The 22,244-nt window shown below is 48.8% G+C and overlaps 1 protein-coding gene across 3 annotated transcripts in view; it reads right to left on the bottom strand.

The window, feature by feature from the left end:
* The window catches only part of LOC144166396 (tubulin-specific chaperone E-like), a 43,573-nt gene that overhangs the window by 14,349 nt on the left and 6,980 nt on the right, over nt 1–22,244 (bottom strand). For all 3 annotated transcript variants that reach the window (XM_077695916.1, XM_077695917.1, XM_077695918.1), the window contains exons 4-10: nt 21,322–21,531; nt 19,827–20,012; nt 13,893–13,995; nt 9,164–9,339; nt 7,386–7,515; nt 7,150–7,299; nt 3,242–3,389 (exon numbers count right to left, since the gene is read on the bottom strand). In XM_077695916.1, coding sequence (XP_077552042.1) covers nt 3,242–3,389; nt 7,150–7,299; nt 7,386–7,515; nt 9,164–9,339; nt 13,893–13,995; nt 19,827–20,012; nt 21,322–21,531 — 1,103 coding nt within the window. The remainder of the gene's footprint in view (nt 1–3,241; nt 3,390–7,149; nt 7,300–7,385; nt 7,516–9,163; nt 9,340–13,892; nt 13,996–19,826; nt 20,013–21,321; nt 21,532–22,244) is intronic.

Below are 22,244 nucleotides of genomic sequence, written 5' to 3'. Positions count from 1 at the left end.
CTATCCCGTTGACACCGCTTATTTTGCACACGCAGCTCACAATATACCAACCTGAAAAAATGTATGCAGCAAGCCATCTAGTTACGTAGTCAGCTAGGTAAGTTCTTTTGCATAAAGAAATGTGTTTTGTTTTGATACCCATTTTGAGTCTTTTAGTTATTAGGACTGCTTATAATGTATGTCTCTGGAGCCACGAAAATCTGCACTATAAACAAAACGTGCGCAAATCCAAGCATATCACAACCAACCTGTCAATCATTCTTCGTTTAACATCACTCAACCCAACTTCACTTAAAAACAGAGGTAAGCTCTTTATTTTGTCTTTTTTTTCCCTTCGACATCACATGCTGCTGCGCAGTCTTAAAGGAGCCATGAAGAGAAAATGCAAGTTGGTTTTATTCGAAAGATTTCGTGTTTTATAGTGCCCCCAGCGCTTGTCCGGATACAAACGGTGCTTTATTCACTGAGAAATTAAACAATTTAGGTTAAAATTTTGATTTTCCCGCTCAATCGTGCGTTTTCGTGGTCCCAAGTGACATCACAGGAACCGACCGCTCTGCAGCCTAGAGTACCTTCATTCACGCATCCGTCGTACAGGGTAGAGACACGTATACGCTGGCGCCGCCATTTTCGGTTGCTCGCTCGCCGCCGAAGCAAGTCATTGTGTCAAAACCGCGCTAAAATTATCGCCGCAACGCGGTTTACTGAAGAAGTTTGAATCATATTGTCTGTTTCGCGTTGCTAGGTCTCGTGGGAAACAAAAAGAATAACGCGTCGTCGAGCACGTTGGCCCAATTGCGGCGGCACGGGACCGTTCAAAGGTTGTCTCCACCCTGTACAGAGGTGTTGGCGGTGTTGGTTTGTTCCCGCGTTTCTTTACGTTCTGTAACCTAGATGGCGCCACCATACCGTGGCAAGCGTTTGGTTTGTTTTTGCCCGCATTTAAACCTGGCTTGTTTTTGTTCTGGGAGAAAATATTCGTTCCCTGAAACAGTGCTCGCTCGACAAATGGGGTCACGTAAGACACCGTTGCTGGCGTCAATCGGCCAGTGTCGTCTGAGACAACCCCAATCCCCGTATGCTGTGCATGCAGTGCGCAGTACGAACAGCAGAACGCATCAGTACTTCTATGTTTACATGTGCTTTCGTAACTTCCACTGTTTGTCCCATCATTCTTATTGCTTTGTAAAGAATGTGCCCTAAATTTAAGCGCAAATCGCTCATTCGTCTAGTTTGTAAGCTCTACCTAATTTGCGTCTGCTTCTGCCAGCCTCCGCCAATCGCAGAGCTTAGCCCATGTGACATCACAGGTTCTGTTGCGGGAAATGAGCTGGTGGGTCGCATGACCATTCCCGTTTTTCCTAATTATGTAGCTTATTTGAGCGAAGTTTACCGTATAATGCGGAATATAGGTCGAGGCGGAATATAGGTCGACCCCCTTACCTTGTAGCCGAAAAATGCAAAAAAAAATAATTAGGTACCAACCATTGTTTTATTGAAACTATAACTTGTTTCGTCTCGATTACTCATTTAAGACTGTCTGAAGTATCGTCGGACGACTGCTTCTGGCTCGCTGTCGCCCACACAGCAGGTCGTCCTCGGCGCAGTCCAGGGAATTGCTTATGCAGCACTTCTTAAACACTCGCAAGACCATGTCATCGTGAAGCGAGCGCAAAGCATGGGACACTCGTGTGCAGACCGGAGCGACACCCAGTCTGTGCAGGCGGTCACCAAACATCTTGGGGTGTCCATTCGTAGAGACATCGCACCACGCTAGCGGACAAAATTTGCACCTTTGTACAGCAGCACAGGTGCACAGAGCAGCGTCAATGAAACGAGGCCTTCCGAGCGTTGCATACCGAGAGCTGTCCCTTCGGCTAACGCCGCTAGCAACACTTCTTTCGGTGATACCGAACTGGCGCAAGGCGGACACGTCATTGGCCTTGGAAAACCCCCAACTTTTCTTTTAAATGCTGCTGTAAACTGGCACCAAGTGCCTAAACTCATTTTGAGCAAGAAGAAAATAGCACGCACACATTCGCCGACAGCGAGAGAAGCAACAAAACAAAGATGGCGTCGCGTCGGATTGATGGTGGTGGCGATGGTGCCTTTGGGGTTTGGATGGGCTCGATGGGCTGCCCGGTCGCCAGATGACAACTGCCAGTGACTGCAATATAGGTCGAGGGGTGACTTTTCGGCAAATTTTTCTGTAAAAAATCTCGACCTATATTCCGCATACGTTAAAAGTGGTGTCAGTATGATTCTAACGACACAATCTTTTGAATGAACCAAACTTGTGTTTTCTCTTCATGGCTCCTTTAAGATTGCTGATAATGTATGTTTCTGGAGCCACGGAAATCCGCACTATAAACAAAACGTGCGCAAATCCAAGCATATCACAACCAACCTGTCAATCATTCTTCGTTTAACATCATCCAACCCAACCCCCTTTAAAAACAGAGGTAAGCTCTTTATTTTGTCCATCATTTTTTTTTCCTTCGACATCACATGCTGCTGTGTGCAGTCTTACCTGCAAGCGTGGCTTTAACTTGCCCTCTGTGTTTGTGTGTTGAGGGATGTATGCTTGTTAGCATCCTGCCTTGTGTTTGTGATTTAGAAGGCAGTTGATTAACAGCACACGATACAGGTAGATGAAACGTCTGGCGTCGTGGCTTGGCTCGCTACCTCCAGATCTTCCAAAAGGAAAAGGGTGGTTGGTATCTTCACAAGGTTCTATTCACAACAAATTACTCTGTGGGGGGGGTTGGGGGTCTCTCGCTCTCTTCAGAGGTGTGCCCAAGGCCAAGGCAGTTGTGGTTATCACGAAAGTGCAAATGGATCATGAACTTAAGGGTGCCTATTTTCTTTTATTTTCTGCGTTTATGTTAGAGGAGACAGACAAGTAAGTGGACCAAGTCCGTCCAATGGCCGAATTTAGCTTTCTTTTTTTGCGACACTAAAATGAAGCCTCGGCTGCACCACTCAACCAGTGGACACACCAATAGAATGTAGTAACTATAAACAAAAAGCTATAAATGGTATTGCACTTCTGTCCACCACGTTTTCAGTGGTATGCTTATGTGTTGTGGTCTAAGAGTAGTCACAAAAACCCATGTTATATCCGGTCCTGCACTATGCCCTCTTATGTTATAAATGGTCTACACTGTAGTGAGAATCTGAAACCTCAAATATCCCCCTTCCCCCCCAACAGAGCTAGGAATGCAGGGGGCCAGGGGCTCACTTTTGAGAAGCGCCAGGAACCTGGGGTGCTCGCGTAGAAACTCCATCGAGGGCGTTGCGCCGTCCGCAGAGCCCCCGCACTGAAGGTACAGCGGGAAGAAACGGTTCACGTAGTAGATGGCGGCCTCCCGTCGCTCGTCCCTCGACACCTGGGCAAGGAACATCGAGAGGTGTACGTAATGCTCTAGCAAGGCCGCCTCACGTGAAATTCCACTTTGAACATGAGGAGCGCCCGCAGAGATGCTCTCTAAAGAGCGCCCCTTACTGTGGGAGGGGAGTTTGTCATGAAATGGAAACAAAGACGACGACGACGACAGACCCGACACACTCTGCAAGCATGTTTCTAAACCCGAGACCACCATCATCATCAGCGTCTTGAGGGGTCAGTCACCCCCCAGTCACAAGCCAGCCAATCAGAAGCGGCCAGCGACAGCGGCTGACAGAAGAGGCGATCTCGTGGGGGAGAACATCGAGAACATGGTGAAGAGAGACCGGAACACTGGCGGCTGGGTGCCCCGACCCGGGCCACATCCAAGAGGTCCTTCACAATGAAGCACCTGACGCCCTCTCCCGCAAGCAAGTTGTCTCGTCGGACATCGGCAGTGACATTCCAAGAGAGCTGCGTCGGCTCTTCAGCGATGGGAGCTCGGAGCGCGTTGCCCTACCTTCAGCCATGAGATGTCACGCCCTGTGCTACCGGGAAGTTAGGTGCGGCAGACCATTTACGCTGACAAACACGTACCTTCTCTACTTTTGTTTGAACTGCGTTAGCCATGCTCACCTTTTGTTATCCTTTCATCTCTGCATTCATTTCTGTTGTGTGTATTTGAAGCGGTTTGGAGCAATAGAACTTAGTCTCGCCGAAGGTTTTTCGTTCTCTTATAATTACTGTCCCGAACCTGACAGAGTTCAATGGGGAATCTTCTCACTGCCTCCCAACGAGCACAGTCGAGTCCACTTATAACAATACTGTTTGTGACAATATGTTGGATATAACGATGAACAACTTTGGCAGCGTCCACTTTTGTATGCACTCTATGGTAAAATAATCCGCTTATGACAATGCTCCAGTGCCGCGATATCGGATGTAACGATTGAATCCGGTTACAGCATGCACCGAAAATGCGAACTGCCGCCGACTCTCTGCGCTGACCGCACCAGCGGCATGCACCTTGCATCCCTTCCACCCCTCAGAAAACGATCACCGCTTACGAGGAAGCAAGGGAAGAGGAGAGAAGTTTTCCTTCCAAACCACCCTCCCAGCACTGCCACTTGCTCGTGCAATCGCTTGTGTCACGTGCACACAGTTTTGAATTTGACTGGGTGCCTCTTCAACTGCCCCCATTTTTCATGAAAAAAGGGACGTCAGGGCTGATGTTTTGGAAACATCCGAGCGCATCACTGAAGAGGCGATTGTTGTGCGGATACGTGCTGTGGACAGTGGTTACAGTGATACTCGGACAACGCGGTTGCACAGCCTACACGAGTAGGGTCTTCGCAGGAGGCCCAGTGCATGGTACAGTCCCTCAGGGACTCCGTTTCCGCCAAGGACCCTTCACTCAGCTAGGTAAAGCACTTATATAGACACTCTTTTTTAAAGCGTCCCTGCAGCACTTACCATCGACTACTAGGAATGTGCTTTGAGGTAAGGTCTATTGTCCTAGCAATCTCCTCCCGCAAGAATTGTGAAAATCCGTCCACTATCATCGAAACTACACGCGATGAGAAATTGCGCATAACCGTTCAGTCTCAAGTCAACCGCAGACAACACTTCACGTGCACGTGTAATATTTGACTCAGGTATTTCTGTGCACTGCTCAGAGTGTTGCAGGGTCCCTTTAAGTGTGCCAGCTTCACGTGCAGCAAGCAAAGCTCATCAACTATGGCTTCTTTTCTGCAAATAAGATGTCTTGAGCCCTGTTTCGTCTTTTTATTTCACAACTCGCTTATAACAATTATCAGTTATAACGATGGCATCTCCTTGGCATTTGGATATTGTTATAAGTGGACTGTACTGTACATGCTCGATTAGCAAACTAATCAAATGAAAACAAGGGTCAGCTACGTGCAGTTACAGCTCATGAAATAGCAGATGGAAACGATATCTGTGAAGCAAGTCTTGGTGTGCCCCCAGTACAATTTCAGGCATGGTTGTTTCGGTGTCGCTTTTTTGAGTTGCGAGTTTAAACCCTCACGACCATACAGTTGTGATGAAGAACACACCACCAGTGTCGACAAACAAGTGGCACACGCACATGGTCCTATGTCACACTGCCACTGGTACCACTGCTAGTGTCGCAAAACACGCTCACACATGGCAACACTTTTCACTTTAACGGAGACTTTGGGCACACGTGAGGCAGAACGTTGGCGCAATAGGCATACGCTTGGAGGGACCACAGAACTTAGCTCCATTCATAAGACTGCTTTGCCTCGATAACAATGATGCCACTTTTAGTGCAACCTTTCAGCAATCAACTTAGATAATATAGGAAAACTCATACAGCAGCAGCATATGACATCACAGTCTCGTTTATGCTAGTACTGGCAGCCACCAACCGCAGACTCTGCCAAGAAACATGACTGTGTAATCAGAGAGGTTCCCCTGGTTCCACTTCATAGCACCACTTGAATGGTAACGTGATTTAAAACCCTGGCAATTCTGCTTGCAGCAGCACTATTTCCCCGTTACGTCACTGCAGACGTCATGTAGCGTAAAACTCGAAGGTTTTTCAACATTTCTTATCGTTTTTTCGCGAAAGCAACATCCTTTGGTGCCCGAAGTGAGTGCAATGCTAAAGGCTCGTTCTTTAACACTAATTAAGTTATTTAAAATACAACAAAATTGTACTTTGTCTTCGTGCCCCTAAGAAGAAATGCAGGTCAAAAAGTCAAGACTTTCTGGAAAAAAAAAAAAAAGAACTGTCATCTTATGTTGCATTTACATTCTTGGACTACAAACGTTTATTTCTGAAAAGATTAGGTCAGAATTTGCGCAACAAATTAGTTAAAAATGTCTGTAAGTGGATAGCGGTGGAGCAAACAATCCCCAAAAGTCGCGAAAAGTCCACTCTGTTTGCGTCCGTCCTACACGCGAGCACGCCACCGCCTGCCATATGCGATCAGCCACGCTTGTGGTGACAGCCATGTTAACCATTTACCACCGCCAGAGCCTCGTATCTCCTCCATAGAAACTATAATAGAAAACCAAGTTAAAGAACGCTCATGTTGAGCCATCGCCTCCTGTATTTTTTCAATACATAACGCATCGCCCGGTTCCCAATGGGAGCGAGTGGTATGCCTGCAGAGCCCAGATGTCATAAGGCGGGGCTCCGAGCTTAATCGGGATCAAAAGACCGTTACTGAACTCGAGACCGCTACTGAACCTGGTTGCCAAGGCAACCGACGCTCAAGATTGCCAAAGTAACGGCGCTCTGGCAGGCGATAGAAAACAGCGCTGCAGTGGAGCCCGTTTTGCCAACGTTGCTGCTTTCCACCATGCGTCGCCCCAAGGTTAACCGGTCACGTGACTAAATCGCTGGGAAAGCTACCAATTGGGGGAGAGTGGCCAGAGTAGAAGGAAAGGGCTTGGTTGGCCACTCGGGGCTGATGCGTTTGGCATTGAAAAAATACAGGAGGAGACGGTCGAGCGTTTTGAATCGCGTCACACGAAGCACACGGCCGCTACTGGACGGCACCTGATGGCGGTCCGATCCGATGGCCACATGTGTCCACAACTACTACTGATCGATAATTTTTGTATCTTTCTGCGCACTTCCGCGTTATGGCCAGCCCGGCAAAGCATCTTTTTAATGCCCAGAAGTATAGAACTGTGTTCTATATAGAAGTATAGAACACAAAAGCCCTCCCCCTGCGCAGAGAGGAGGGGGACAGAGAGGGCGTACTCACGGCCATGCGGTCGAGCACCTTGAGGCCCGCCAGGTGCGCGAGGAGGAGGCAGCGGGTGACGTAGCGCCGCTCGCGGACCATCACGGGGTTGCCCTTGACGATCAGGTCCTCCAGCTGGGGCAGCTTGTACAGCTCGGCCACGCTCACCCACTGGGCAGGGGCAGAGAGAGGAAGACGGCACCCCTGGTTGGTGGCACCACAGACCACAACTACTACCACCTCGAAGCAGCACCCACCTCTTCGAGCCGGTTGTTGTGCAGGTTGAGGCAGACCAGGCTGGCAAACAGCGGCGTCTTCTGGCCCGGGGGCGTCTCGGGGAAGGAGACGCTCGTCAGGTCGCAGTCGGCCAGCATCAGGCTTTTTAACCTGGTCGAGGGGAGAAGAAGGGGAGATTGAGAACGCACGACCCGCTCTTCGGATGGCTGCTGATCTCGAGCGCTAATTAGAAGAGCACTGCTGCACTACCTCGCCAGGCATTCACGGCAAGAGGAGGATAAACATATTCATTGTGTAGCAAATTTGCATGGCGTCTTCGGGAGGTGGGGTCCTCAGTCGAGGACCCCATATGCCTTGCCAGCCGCTACAGCCCGCTCCACCAGCTGAAGCTGGGTCCGACAGGCATGAGGTGGACAGGGCGCACCTCCAGAGCTCGGGAGAGTTGCACGGATTTGGCTTGGGGCATCCACCAACCATGTGGAAAAGAGTGCAGTCTCCTCTACAGAAGGAGCAGGTAGGGGATGTAATTTGCTCGGAGTAGTGGCAGACTCTTTTTGGGTGGGGAAAGGTGTTTGTTTGCAAGGCACGGTAGTGGTGTGCCCGCTCGATAGATAGGTGTCGGTGGGGTGGGGGAAGGGTGCGTCGGGCCAGGCGTAGATGTTGGGTCATTTCTCTGTATGCCAGCAGGGGAGTGAATCTCTCTGAGGCGGCGTCTTCAGTCCTCGTGCCACGTGTCATTTCTCGCGCAAGGTCGCGGGCCGTCTGGTTCACTCTCACTCCGAAATGGGCTGGAGTCCATACGATCTGGATCTGTCACTGCAAGGAGTGGCAGAGTAGCATTGCACGGGCCGCAGCTGTCTTATTCCTCCAATCGTTCCACGAATGTTCCACAGTGCTCTGCCAGCACAAATGCCATCACACATCTTCTCTACCTCTGCCACATGGCTGCAGCAGTCCCACAAACTGATAGAGCTGCGGAGATGTGTGTCACGTTGCGCTTGCCTGTAAGGTGTCAAGCACACCGGATTTTCTTCCCCCCCCCCCCCCCCCCCCCCCTTCGTCACTGCTGCTCAGAAGCTCCATTTTGACGTTCAATGTACCATTTGGCCAGAGAGGTGTGCTGTGATGCAGTGTGCTATCAATTAATAAGATGAGGCAAGTTTTTCTGGCACATCTAGAAATGTCACATGCAGACAGATATCTCAACTTTGTACCTTGAACACAAACACACACAAAAAAAGAGATTAAAAAAAAAACGTTTCGAGAGTTCCGAACCAGGCCGAGAATGTTGATCAAACTTAGCTTGACCAAGAAACACAGCGCTTGGGCAAGCAACAAACCAACCAGCCATGACTGTTATCCATAAAGATGGGGTCACAATGCAAACTGGTCAATCAACAGTTCATCTCAAAGGAGAGCCATCCACGCATTAGATCTGGCCTGCAAGACAGCTCGAATGCCACTCAAGCCTGAAATAGCCCGACTTCCTGTTTCGCCTCTCCACACGCAGACACACATGCACTGCGTAAAGCTCCACAACGCTTTCCGCACACCACGCACTGGGTTTTAAAAACAAAAAGCGCAACTCCAAACACCCTTTGTGCATGCACTTCTGCTCATTTCTAACGCCTGTAAATACCAACATTGCCAGCCTGCTCTCATTCAATAACTCTTCAGCAACTACCTGGACACTACACAAGGCTGCCCAATTCCCACTGTAATACAGCTGCTGGATTGGTTTTCAAACAGCAGCCTGGTACAACTGCACAACGACCGCATGTGCGCGTGCACCACCGACCGTGGCAGGTGTCCCAGGTGGCAGACGGTCTCCCACGAGGCGATGGGGTTCTCCTGCAGGGACAGGTGCTCCAGCTGCTGGAACAGGCACTCGGGGGGTGGCCGCAGGGTGCTGATGCCGTTGCACGACAGCACCAGGTCCTCCACCCAGGGCCACATGTCCGCACAGTGCACCGCCTGGGTGGGCATCGATTGATTACCGTATTTTCCAGTCTATAAGTCCCACTTTTGTTTAACTCGCACCCCATTAAAACGACAGTTTTTCCGAAGAGAAACGTACATAAGTCGCGCCGGTTTAAAAGACGCACCGGTGTACAAAACGCACTTGTTAAACAGGTAAACTCATTGATGCTCAGCTCGATAGAAATTCCAGCGAAAGGAAATGGTTGCGGCGGCCGCTGGCACTGCACGCATGCCCCCGTAAGCAGTGCTACACACGCGCGTCTACCGTCCAAAGTCTAGACAGAACTAACTTCTCAAAGCTGGTTTATTGATACACACAGATGGCATTTAGGCGAAACCATCGAGGCCTTTTTCCTCCGACTCGCTAACAAATAATTCATTCATTCAGAACGTAGAGTTGTGTTTCTTAATGAGCGCTGACATCACAGAGCACACCGCACCTTTTTGAGCGCAAACCAAGTGCGGCCGCCACGTACCGGATTTATTCCATACATAAGTCACACCGGTGGATAAGACGCACCAACGAAAATTTCAGAAAAAAGCCGCGACTTATACAGCGGAAAATACGGTAACTGCAATGGCTGGGCAAGGGGAAGGGGCCCACAGTTCTCAAAAGGCCACTTTCTAAAAATTCATGAGCAGAGGCAACGTTTCACCGTATTTCACACGTCGATTCCAGTGCCACCACTTTTTATTGCAATTCCAATAATTCCAATAATTAAGGCAAGGTAACAGGCAAATCAAATGACTGGCAGTACTGCCCATCAACTTCCAGGCAAAACACCCGCGACGTCACCAGCACTAGCTGATGCAGCTGGCCAGTTCCTCCCAAGAAAAAGAGAATTGTGAGTTTGCGAAATTGCACAGCAGGTCCTCGAGTCTCGGTCATATTGGATCACTTGGATGCTGGAATGTGCTTGGTGCAGAAACTGCTGCTTTGAAACATTCCAAAAATGACATCATATTTGCTCAATTACTAATTGGAAATCTGGATGTTCTTCATTAGTGTTACATGTTCATTTGGTCGAGTACAACACGCTTTGTCGCTGGATAGGAGTCGAATGAGTTACCAAAGGTTGGTTATTTAAAAATACAATACAAAAAGGATACATCTTTCCACTACAACAGCCCTTCAAATATGCACAGTAGTACAGTAGTGACACGTTTTATTACGGAATATTGTCAGTGTTCCATATTATTATGTTATTTCCGCTAAATTACACGACTGTGTTTGTTTTTATGCCGGTTTCTCTCACGCAAAAATAGTACTTTTTAGCACCAGGAAACAACATCATAAAGAACTCGGTTGTCCATTGCGGAGTTTCGCTGCAAAACAACTACAAAACAACTGCAAAATACAACTGACATCACAACTTCACGAGAGATATACCAAACTCTTTTACACAGCAAATTCACCATGCGATAACATATGCTCTGTTCCTGCTCTTCTGAAAGATTACAGTTAAGGGGGGACACTGGTCTTGAGGGCCAAAAATTTGCCAAAAAATCAATTTTCTGTATTAATTTTATTTGCAGTCAACAGGTCCCAAAGAATGTACCTGCAAAATATTATAGCTGTACCATCAGTATTTACAAAGCTGTCGCCATTTGAAGTTGGCTAAATGGCCATTTTCCCCTGCATTTCCGAACTTCGTGCCTTGTTTTCTCAAAATCAGTTTTTTCCCCACGAGGTCAACTGTCGGGTACAAAATCTGGGGTGTACTGGTCAGATTTGTGTCATTCTTGCTGAATTCGAAAGCTTAAGAACTGAACAGTGCAATAAAACCACTAAAATATAGAATTTCTTTATACTAGTAAATTTTTTTATGCATTTTGTTTTACGAAATTATTGATAATTGATGACCTGACATTTATGAAGTGTACAGCAATTGCAGAAACAGTGATAAAATTAGTGCTGTGGTATAGTTGCACTCCCTGGTCCTTCTAGAGCACAAAGGAACAAAAAGTATTTAAGTATATGATAAGCAGATAATTAAAAATTGCCCGAAATGGAATGACATAACATGTTGCACAACTCTGAACTTAGACTATATAGACAAAAACTGATTGCATATTTGTGCTCAGGATGTTAAAACACACTTAATGTGCAAATTTCAAGGAGATTGGTTCAAAAATAACAAAAATGTCTTCAAGACCAGTGTCCCCCCTTAAGGGGGCACTTGGGTCTTTGGAGCCAAAAAGCGGTAAAAAAAAGCGTTTTCTCATGCTCTTCCGAAAGATTACAGCTAAAACCTGAACAGAGCAAAAAAAATCATGCCCCCCTCTGCGACGACGATGGTTGAACGCGAAGCTATCTTGTCACAGATTCTTTGGTTGGCCAATCCCCCACTGTGAGTATGTGCAACTCAAGAGGTATGCACCCCTTTTCTAGATTACCCACAGCGACGCCCAGGTGTGCACTCCGTAGGCCTAACGTTTCGGTTTGGGGTGCCCGGCGCAAATCGGTACCTGTTGCTTGGCGTTCGCTTGGCCCATGCCGAAAGTGAGCAATTGGATAGAACGAGGGGCTCGGGTTCGATTCCAGCCCCGGGAAGCGCTTTGTTCTTTCACTTCACCCACGATCACTCATCACCACTGTCGGAAATAGTTGGCTTTCCGGCAGAGTGTATTTCAGCATACAGTGGCATGAGCGAAGACACTAAAGCTACGCTTCAAAAAATCCACAAGTGTAGCGCGAGCGATTTCTGTGCCGTCAGAGCGCATTTCCCTCGTGGCTCAGGAAACACACGCTGAGGAATGCGTGTCATGTGTTCACCTTAGCATGGGAATCACCGGACGAGGTCGCGGGTTCGATTCCCGGCCGCGGCGGCCACTTTTCTGATGGAGGCGAAAAGCAAAAACGCCCGTACCCGCCGCGGTGGCTCAGTGGCTAAGGCGTTGCGCTGCTGAGCACGAGGTCGCGGGTTCGATTCCCGGCCGCGGCGGCCGCTTTTCTGATGGAGGCGAAAAGCAAAAACGCCCGTGTGTACGAGATTTCGGCGCACGATAAAGATCCCCAGGTGGTCAAAATTAATCCGGAGCCCTCCACTACGGCGCGCCTCATCGCCTGCGTTGCGTCGGCGCGTTAAACCCCACAATCAATCAATCAAAAACGCCCGTGTGTACGAGATTTTGGCACACGTTAAAGATCCCCAGGTGGTCAAAATTAATCTGGAGCCCTCCACTACGGTGCGCCTCATCGCCTGCGTTGCGTCGGCGCGTTAAACCCTACAGTCAATCAATCAGTCGAATCACCGGACGAAAAATAAATGAGTAAAAGGCACGGATGTTGCAGCCCGGCCGTGCAGTTTTTTATGTGAAGGCGGACTACTTGAGGAACAACTGTTGGTTAGGAAAAAATTAGAAGCAGGCAGAAAGCAGTTTTGCTGCTATGCTCTGTTCTTTTGTCACAGCTTCCTTTAACGGAGCTACAAGATATTTAGCACTGGATGAAGTAAAGAAGAACTTTGCCAGTTCAGCATCACCCGCTCCTAGGACACACTGCCCTCCCTTTGGGTGTTCGCAAACGAGGCGATCCTTGTTCGCTGGATGTGCTGGTGTACACGTGTGTGCATGTACAGCCGGTAAAACGCTTGTCTATAACAGCGATTTCAACTTCAACCAGCTACATCCGAAAACTGCCGAAACATACTCGTTCCAAACATGTCGGAGACAAAAGCGAAGGTCTAAGACTTCAGAATTCCGCAGTAGTTTTATTGAAATCCCGCTCCGGCGGGGCAGGACAGGGCTGAGAGTACGAACGCTGTGTTATAGACAAGCCTTTTACCGGCTACACAAACATAAGCATGTGCGTATGTGAGTATAGACATTTTCTCTTTGCTCCGGAACCCCTTTCCCTTATCAGGCCAGGCAGCCATCCTACTTGAAATAAAAAGACCTTTCATTCAGTCATTCGTTCATTCATGTTTTTTTTGCTGTTACTTCAATGAATATGGTCACTGCACAAGTTCTCTGCGATGCCCCGATTCCAGTGTGTGCGTCCGATTCTAAAGGACCTGACATTCCCCCTCACGATTGCCTGGTGTCAGCCATGCTTACACGGACCTTGTGTTTTACAAGTATTTTGCAGATGGGCTGAGAATGTCCTGTAACCCAGGGTGGGGAACCACAACGCAGTGAGTGCGACACAAAGCACCCGAAAACCATTGTGGCTGATTGTCTCCAAATTTATAGGCACAAGTGCTTAATTTCTCATCTTTGAGGCCTTTGGCTCAACTATAAGCACACCAAAAACATCACGCAGTACACCCATGAACGTGCACAATAAAATTCACTTTGCACGGTTCCCACAAGACTGCAGAAATACTGTGCACTTAAAACTCGACAAAAACAATGGAATTGGTTTTACCTTGTTGTACTCTAAGCTCATTCCACCAAAACTTGCGCACCAGCAAAAGCTGTAGCAAGTTGTAAACCCTCAAACGCAACAGCTCTAGGTGCAATCGGTTAGTTTTCTTCCACTTGGTTCCCGATATTGGGGACCACCGTAGTTTCGGCACATGGCAAGGACTGCCCCCCAATCTCACCTCGTCCCAGCTGTAGCCCACGTCTCGAAGGACCATGTGCCGGAGGGCCTTGAAGCTATCCCGCAGCTCTGCGGGGTGCTCGGGTAGCTCGAGGACGTTCTTGCTGCACAGAGGGACAAGAAAACAGTCCCTGGTGAGGACATCCCCGGCACTGGGGCAGGGAACGTCCCTCCCCACACTGGCATAGCCAGCTTACAACACTCGTGCAGACATAACTGCCCACGGCAACCACAATGGCCATCCTTATTTTCCTGCCCCCCTTCCACATCTTTACAGGATGCATCAGGTGCACCCAACTTTTGTGGTTTTTCAAACGTTACAGTGTGAAATACCGTATTTACTCACATAATGATCGCACTCGCGTAATATCGCACCCCTGAAGTTCGTCGTCAAAATACGACTTTTTTTATTCCTCGCGCAATGACTGCACCTTGAACTTGCCGCGGCCATATGCCGTATGTGTGCCAAGTCTAGACAACGATGGTCATGCTTACATTACTTTCCTCCTCATTCAACGCGGACATGGCTACGTTATTGCCGCAGACTTGCCGATATTAGCGATATTGACAAGCATGACTTCACCCTTGGTGCAGAAGGAACTCTCAGTAAATGCATATAATGTACTTGCAAGACACAGAAAAAAACGCACTCAGCTTGCTGCATCAGCAGCCGTGTCTTGTTTTGTTGTCCCACACTGTTACAGCAGCAGCCCCTATTGGTTGACCTTTTCTCACCTTGCAGCAAACCTGTTCCGGCACGTTCCGTAATTCATAAAAACACCGCATTTTACATCACTTTGCAACGCGGCTGGTGGTGGTCTGTGGAGATTTTATTATGTTCTTATTTATTACGTTTATTATGTTCATAAGAGTTATTGTAAAAATTCTGAGCCTGAATTTTCTGCGCTGAAACTTTTCTCGCGAAAAATTCACCTCGCGCAATGAACGCACCCCTAAATTTGCATCATATTTGTGGGAAGTGCGATCATTACGCGAGTAAATACAGTATATGTTAGTACCTTATAAGTCGGAAATATAAGTCGAGCCGGAATATGGGCCGACCCCCTTACCTTGCAGCTGCGAAATAGAAAAAAGGAATTTTGGTGCACAGCATTGTTTTATTCAGGCTATAAGCACTTGTTTTGTCTAAAGTTACTCATTACAGCTGTCTGAAATCTTGTCGGACAAATGCTTCTTTCTGGTTGCCTTGCAAATGGCAAGTCATCCCCAGTCCACTCTGGGGAATTGCTTATGGAGCACTTAAACACTCGCACAGCCATGTCATTAGAAAGCAAGCGCCATGCATGGGACACCCACACGCAGACCGTCACAAGAGACGGTCTCACAGGCGACCAGCAGGCGTGATATGTTGCCCGCCGACACTGCACAATGCTCGAGGACAAAAGTCACACAGCAGCCACGAAACGAGGTCTTCTGAGCGTCGCATACGATGAGCTGCCCCTTCAGCTTACACCAGGAGTGTGCACTCTTAAGTCGCGCTAGTTGGCCATGTCTTGGGCACACTTAGCGTGTTTTTTTAACTGCTGTGGGAAACTGGCGTTAAGTGCCTGAACTTAACTTTTAAGCAAGAAGAAAATAGCACGCACATGCTCACTGACAGCGAGAGTAGCAACAACAACAAAAAACATAGCGGCGTGTCTAATTTGGATGTCAGTGGCAATGGTGCCTTTGCGGTTTGGATGGGCGCAATGGGCTGCCGGTTGTCAGATGACAACTAATATTAAGCCAATAGTACATAAGTTGAGGGAGAGGGGAGACCTTTCAGTGATTTTTTTGGTAAAAAATCTTAACCTATATTCTGCCTTATACCGTATAAATAAAACGCCACTGCTGAGTCGTACGCTAGTGCATGCACTCAGGTGGCACAATATATTTCTGCGCCACTAGATTATGCCTACATCACAAACACAGCATTGTAATGTATGCGCCCTGCTAGTGTACCCAGAATGTACATGTTGCTGTGTGGTAGAAGGGCGTGTCTCTGCCCAACAGAAAATAGAGTGAAATCAATACACAGACATTCTTGCTAGGCACACAAGCCCAGTTCAGAAATTGTAAAGAACGGCGGCTGTGAAATTAGCACGTCAGATTTTTTAAGCAAATGATGAAATGTACAATTAAACACTTTTTATGGCCTGTCACTCAGCTAGGTTCTCTTAAAATTCACAACAGCTGCAGTGCTAAGCTTGCAGTACTCTCGCATACAAGTGATACCGTATTTACCCGCATAATGAACACACTCACGTAATGACCCCCCCCCCCCCCCACCACACACACACTTTCTTCGTGAGAATTTACTTTCTTATCACCTTGCATAAAAAATGCGGCGGGAATACATTTTCATCTCAGCGTGGTTGCAGATGCCGTAGAAAATAGGAGCAACTCCACATCACACCACACTATGCATACAAACGCTACAAACACATTGTAACAAAGAGGAATCAGAAAAGTAGCTGGAGACGTGAGCGCGAATACCGTGGCTCACAATTAAAAAATTACGCACTTGGAGAGCTCCTCCTGCCGAACACAAAACAAACACTGCTGCGTATAGCGCCATGAAAGCACTGCAACGTGCAAACAAAGCAGCAAACGTACTGCGCACTTCTTTCCAGCTCTGTGGTGTTCCCCAGCTTGGCCATTACCGTATTTTCGTGCGTATAACCCGCACCAAAAATGCCGAAATTTCAGTGGCAAAGTAGGGGTGCGGATAATACGCGGGTTTTTTTCCTTTAGTGCAGCTTCACGGCAATGCGAGTTGTTTCGTGAAGCTCCTACGCAGTAACACTAACTAAGCCTTCCATGGCAGCAATTGCGCAAAACATACGTGAACAAGGAACAAAAAACAAGGACGGACGCACTCTAACAACTGACTTTTATTAGTGAATTGTGACATTCGCCTTGCAGTCAGTGTATTCTACTTGCTAAATATATGCCTTTTCTGTCTACAGAGTATGTGATGTGCTGCTGCAGCAGTAGTTTTGCTGCAGCCTTTCCTGTATCTAACGAGCAGGCAATACGCGAGCATTCTTTTTTATTTTCCAGCGGGCTGAGAGTGGGGGTGCGGATTATATGCAGGGGCAAGTTATACGCGTGAAAATACGGTACGCTCCACGGTTTTGTTGCTCAGCTGTGTTCCGCGCATTATTTGTGCTCCTGGTCCGTGGCGTACAAAGGGCCCTTACACGAGCTACACAGTCGGTTTTGAACTGATTCACAGGGTTCGTACGAGATTCAGGGACAAGAATTCAAGGATATTCAAGGACTTTCAAGGCCCTGCCAAGGCGTTTTCAAGGGTGCGGGGAACACGTGTACTAACGTTTCACCGCTGTTTTCGCACGCTAAATGTCTGCTTCTATACATCTCAAAAAAACACCTCAAGAAAAATCTCTTTGGAACAGCTCCACCCTTTGGAAGTGGGAAAGTTTACCCCCCCCCCCCACCCAGTAATACTGAGGGAGCTTTACAAAAGCCATGCCATCTTGAAATTTTTCGAGCTCTGCAATTAATCTCAATACATAGTCTTGGATAGCTAGGACCATAACTTAATACCTCCTGCCATATTCATCCCCCAAATATTTGTGGCACTGGCATTCTACTGGCTCTGCCCATCATCACACCCATCAAAATAAAATACAGTAGAATCTCGATGATACGAATCTCGCGGGACCGCGAAAAATATTCGTATCATCCGAAATTCGTATCACCCAACATAGACCAAAAAATTGAGCGCTGAAAAAAGTTTTCGTTTATTTCTTTTCTTACTTTCGCGTGGGGAAATCCGTGATTTTTTCTGCTTTTTTTTAACCCCCATGTCACAAAGCAGTCTTTTCTGGAGCGCGTAACGCTTCGCCTAGCCAGCCTAGCTTCGCGCTTGTCTCACTCTCGGTGCTCAAGCTCGCTACACGCCGCAACAGTCAAGCGTGAACCGCATGGTGCGTTTTTGCACGCGATTCGCACGCCTCGGCTTTGCGCGCGCTGTATTTTCACCCCCGCATTGATGATTTCGCGCCCGCAGTATCTCCTACCTCATTCAGAAAATGACGCTGACGACTTGAGAAACGATCGAGACAGCTGGCTGGCTCCGCCCGAGATGTTTAGGCTTAGCACTCCGGCAGATATTTTATGGGCGCTTTCACTAGCGGCGCGGATGATGTTTGTAGTACCGTTTTCGCCAACGTTATCAGCTCCTTTACTGCACAAACAACTTCGTGTGCACCTTGAGCGGCACTTTAAAGAGCGGCTAGAAGCGGTCGCTCGAGCGGCCGTGCCAATTCGCGGCCGAAGCCGCCGCCATGTTGCCGCTGCCGGCCGCGGCCCGCGCAGCGTGCGAGGTTTCGCGGCGCGCATGGGGCGTTTGGGACGCGTTTTCGCGAGCAGAAACAACAGCTCGGACGTTTCTGGAGAAAGAAGAGTGACAAATGGGGATGGAGAGCCGTCACTTGCTTGTTCGGCAGTTGGGCGCCTCGCCGGCTCGTTCGTATCATCCGCCGGGCCACGCAGGTCCGTTCGTAACAGCCGAAATTTTTCCCATTGCAAACAATGCAATTTCGCCGGGACTTTTCAGAAATTCGTATCATCCTGAAATTCGTATCACCCAGAATCGTATCATCGAGATTCCACTTAGATTCCACTGTATTCCAGTAAAACTTAGAAGCTAGATACACTGTGTTTGCTTATCTGTGCTCATTTTTATTTCACCCTGGAGTGCCAGCACCATTAGTTTTCGGGATGTAGTGTGGCATAGCTACGGTGGGGCAGAGCAACGGGAAGATATGCAAAATTAATAACAGGATTGAGGCAATTCAGAAAGCAGTATGGAAGATTGGAAGGGGACCTATGCTAATTTCTGCCTCGTCCAATGCAGTGATTTCGTTCTGCTCCGTACGAGCCAATGTGCAAGGCAGTATGCCTGTGCTCCCAGGCTCACTTTAAATGAGAAAAGCTGTATGAAGCAGTACCACTGCCCCCCTTAAGCTGGCTCTAAATTGCAAAAAGCATGTTTTGGATGGGGAGTGTGCAGGGCCATGCTGATATAAGCCACGAAAACCCAGTCACGTAATTGGGTCTCCTCCTTGTTGGCCAAATAAATCAAGGGTTTTCGAGGAGAAGGAAAAAATTCCAGGCTTTCAAGGCCCTTGAAAACTCAACTTCCAATCTCAAGGGTTTTTAAGGTTTTCAAGGGCCTGTACGAACCCTGGACTGAAGGTAGTGGAACATGCGTTGAAGCACATGGTAAGCGCACCGCTTGGCGGCACTTCAGTGTTGACCCAGTGCATGCATGCTACTGGCGAAAACAAGAAGTTTGGGCGATAAACAGGGACCGCAGTGTTTTGTGAACCCAAAGAAGGAAAGTTTCCTGGTGTGGGAAAAGAAGTTTGGGAGAGCCCTGACACCACGGAAAATGATGGGCTCTGGGCAGACGACAAATGTGAAGCCGCAAGTGACTTCAGTGAGGAGGACTAGCTCCATGGTGAGTAGAACCACTAGCATGTCATGAATAAAAAAGAAATCTCATTACATAATCACCTGCATGCTTTTACTGGAAAGGCCTGTCTTGCAACTTTTTTCCGTGCAACAAAACCTCCCCCAAATTCATGCCGAATTTTCTAAAAAAAGAAAAAAGGTGGTTCATTAAACACATCTGTTGGGCAAGTTGGTGCATTATGATTGGAAAATAGAGCGAGACTTGGACAACGACACTAAAGATGAACGACGGGATAAGTGCTTTGAGCGCTTGTCCTGTCGTTCTTCTTTAGTGTCGTTGTCTAAGTCGCGCTCTATTTTCCAATCATGAAAAAAGGTGGGTTCATTACGCAAGCAAAAGTAAAAGTAATGTCTTCAAGGCCCCTTTAACCACATGCCAGCGTCAAGGACCGTGGTGGCGGCAGCGGCAAGGGCGGCAGGTGGGTGGTACCTGAGGTGCAGCGAGGCCAGGTGGGGCAGCTGTCGGGCCACCAGCGCCACCTGGTGCCAGGAGGTGAGCAGGGTGTGGCTGAGCACCAGGGTGCGCAGCTTGGGCACCAGGGCCCCCAGCTCGCCCTCCGCCCCCGGGCAGTCCACGGGCATGTGCTCCAGCGAGGCCTCCTGGATCTCCCCACGCCTGCAGCATCCACACCCCACACCCACTTACTATTCTGTGTCTCGACGACCAAAGAAACGATACACAGCGGCAGTCCTTCTCTGCGCCTCTCTCAACTGGAAAAATTCACGAGCTTCCACAATCCCATTGTCGCAAACAGGAAGGTGCGAAAATTTTATTCAAATTGTGAAAATTTAGCTCCTGCCACTCGCTTGTAGACTAGCATGGATTGGTGCCACTCTCAATGGCCTGTGTGGTCCTGAAAACTGGCCAACAGCGAAGGGGGCACTTGTTTTATTAACCCTTGAAGGATTGCCGCCACTAACATGTGGCGGTGTGATGTGGTGGTGTGAGTACGGCGTTTTAATTCTGCGGGGTTTACAGGAATTCACTTTCCCATATGTTTACTGCCAGGGGCTCATGTGGCTATACACACAACCTGGTTGATTTCGCCCCGCTTTCTGGCCACATACTTCATTGCTCCCTGGAGTTCAAATACAACCCTGCACTGCAACCCGCTGCAGCGGCTCAGCGGTTAAGATGCTGTGCTGCTGAATCGAAGGACGTGCATTCAATGTCGGTCGAGGCAGAAGTTTACCCGACAGAGGTGAAAAGTGAAAATGCCCACATATCAAGATTTGGTTGCATGTTGGTCAGCATTAATTTGGAGGTCAAAGGTGGTCAAAATTAATCTGGAGCCCTTCACTACAGCGTGCCAAACAGCCCAAGGGTAGCTTCAGCATGTTCAGCTCCCCCAATCAACCAACCCTGCACTGCTGAAGTCCACAAAGAGTGCTTTGCTTTATCCTGTTCAAGTCACCATTTGTTTGCCTCCAAATATCGCCGGTTTCCAGGAAACCCAAACTAACACCATCTTCGTCATTCGAGAGCTCCACTTGCAGTGCTGCCCATGTAACTGGATCTGCCTTCCCAGTGTTCCCACATGCACTGCAGCAGTAAGTTAATCCGAGGAGCCAGCACATCTATCCTGGGTTTTTTGTTTCGGACTACACTGCATCCTCTCCCATTTCTACTCTGAAGACACCAGTCCATCCAGTACTGTTCCTCGAAGAGTCGATTGCCACCACGTAAGCAGCGGCTCTGTTCTCACATATACGGCGGAGAAGTAGAGGCGCAAGTGCTACAGATGAAGGCAGCCACAAGGCCTGCCTGGCAACAGCTGTGCAGTCCTCGCATGTACCCATTCCTTGGGTCAGGGAAAGAAGACTTTTCGACGGGTGAAGAAGAAGGGACTGAACACGACAGAAGCTACAGTCACGACCCCTGCTTCTTCTGCCAGACGACCACTTCCCCCCTCTCTCTCGCTCACGTGAGCCGGGCGGTGATCTTCTCGGGCCCGACGAACTCGACCACGCGGTTCTGCACGAAGGGGTAGAGCAGGACGTCCTTGTCGTCCTCGCTGGCGCTGGGGCCCTCCAGTGCGGACAGGGTGGAGAAGTACTTCTGCCGCACCGCCTCCACCACGCTCAGCGTCCGGTCCACCTTCTGCGGCCGGATGAACGAGCCGCCCGTCTCCCAGCTGCACGCCACGGCCATTCACACCTCTCAGCCAAAGACGGGTGGCCGAGCACACTGGAGCTACATATTATACACCTGGGATAGCCAGGCAGGAGGGGCAGTGTAGAACAGGGTTTGGAGACCAGATTAGATCACCTCGGGGCCCAGACATGTGCATTAAAGGGGCACTGACACAAAAATTTTGCATCTTGTTTTTTTTGTTGCGATAAGTAGCTAGTGACCTACTTATAACCTGTAGAAACCTCATTTGCTTCGGCGTGCGACGGTTGTTTAATTAGAGGCATTTTCAATGCGGCCAGTCGCAGTTTCGGTTTCAGCGAGTGCCGAGAAACGATGGATTTTGTGGATTTTGTGTGAACAAAGCTGACCACGTGACCGTCGGAGGGATATCACAGAGCAGAGCCGCCGTAGCACTGTTGAATCCGCATCGACGGCAGTTTCTGCGAATGCCCCCCCGTACTGATCTCGTGAGGCGCCTAATTAAAAAGTGACCGTGGATGTGACGCAGGCGCTGCGAGTGCAAATGCTACCGCGGCTAACGAACGACGCGCGCCGCTCGAGACGGTGGGTGGCAAGACGCGCGCTGGGAGCAGCCGGCCGGTCTGCCTACAGGTCCGCCTACAGATGTGTTCGGCTTAGCACTGCGGCGGATATTCGAGTGCCGCTCTCGTAAGCGGTGCAGATGACAATTTTTAATGCAACCCGCCATGGCAT

The sequence above is a fragment of the Haemaphysalis longicornis genome, unplaced genomic scaffold (genome assembly GCF_048455015.1).
Source record: "Haemaphysalis longicornis isolate Haplotype H1 unplaced genomic scaffold, Haemaphysalis longicornis Haplotype H1 scaffold_17, whole genome shotgun sequence".
In the NCBI taxonomy this organism is placed as follows: Eukaryota; Metazoa; Arthropoda; class Arachnida; order Ixodida; family Ixodidae; genus Haemaphysalis; species Haemaphysalis longicornis.
This window is presented reverse-complemented; position numbering and strand designations above follow the sequence as displayed.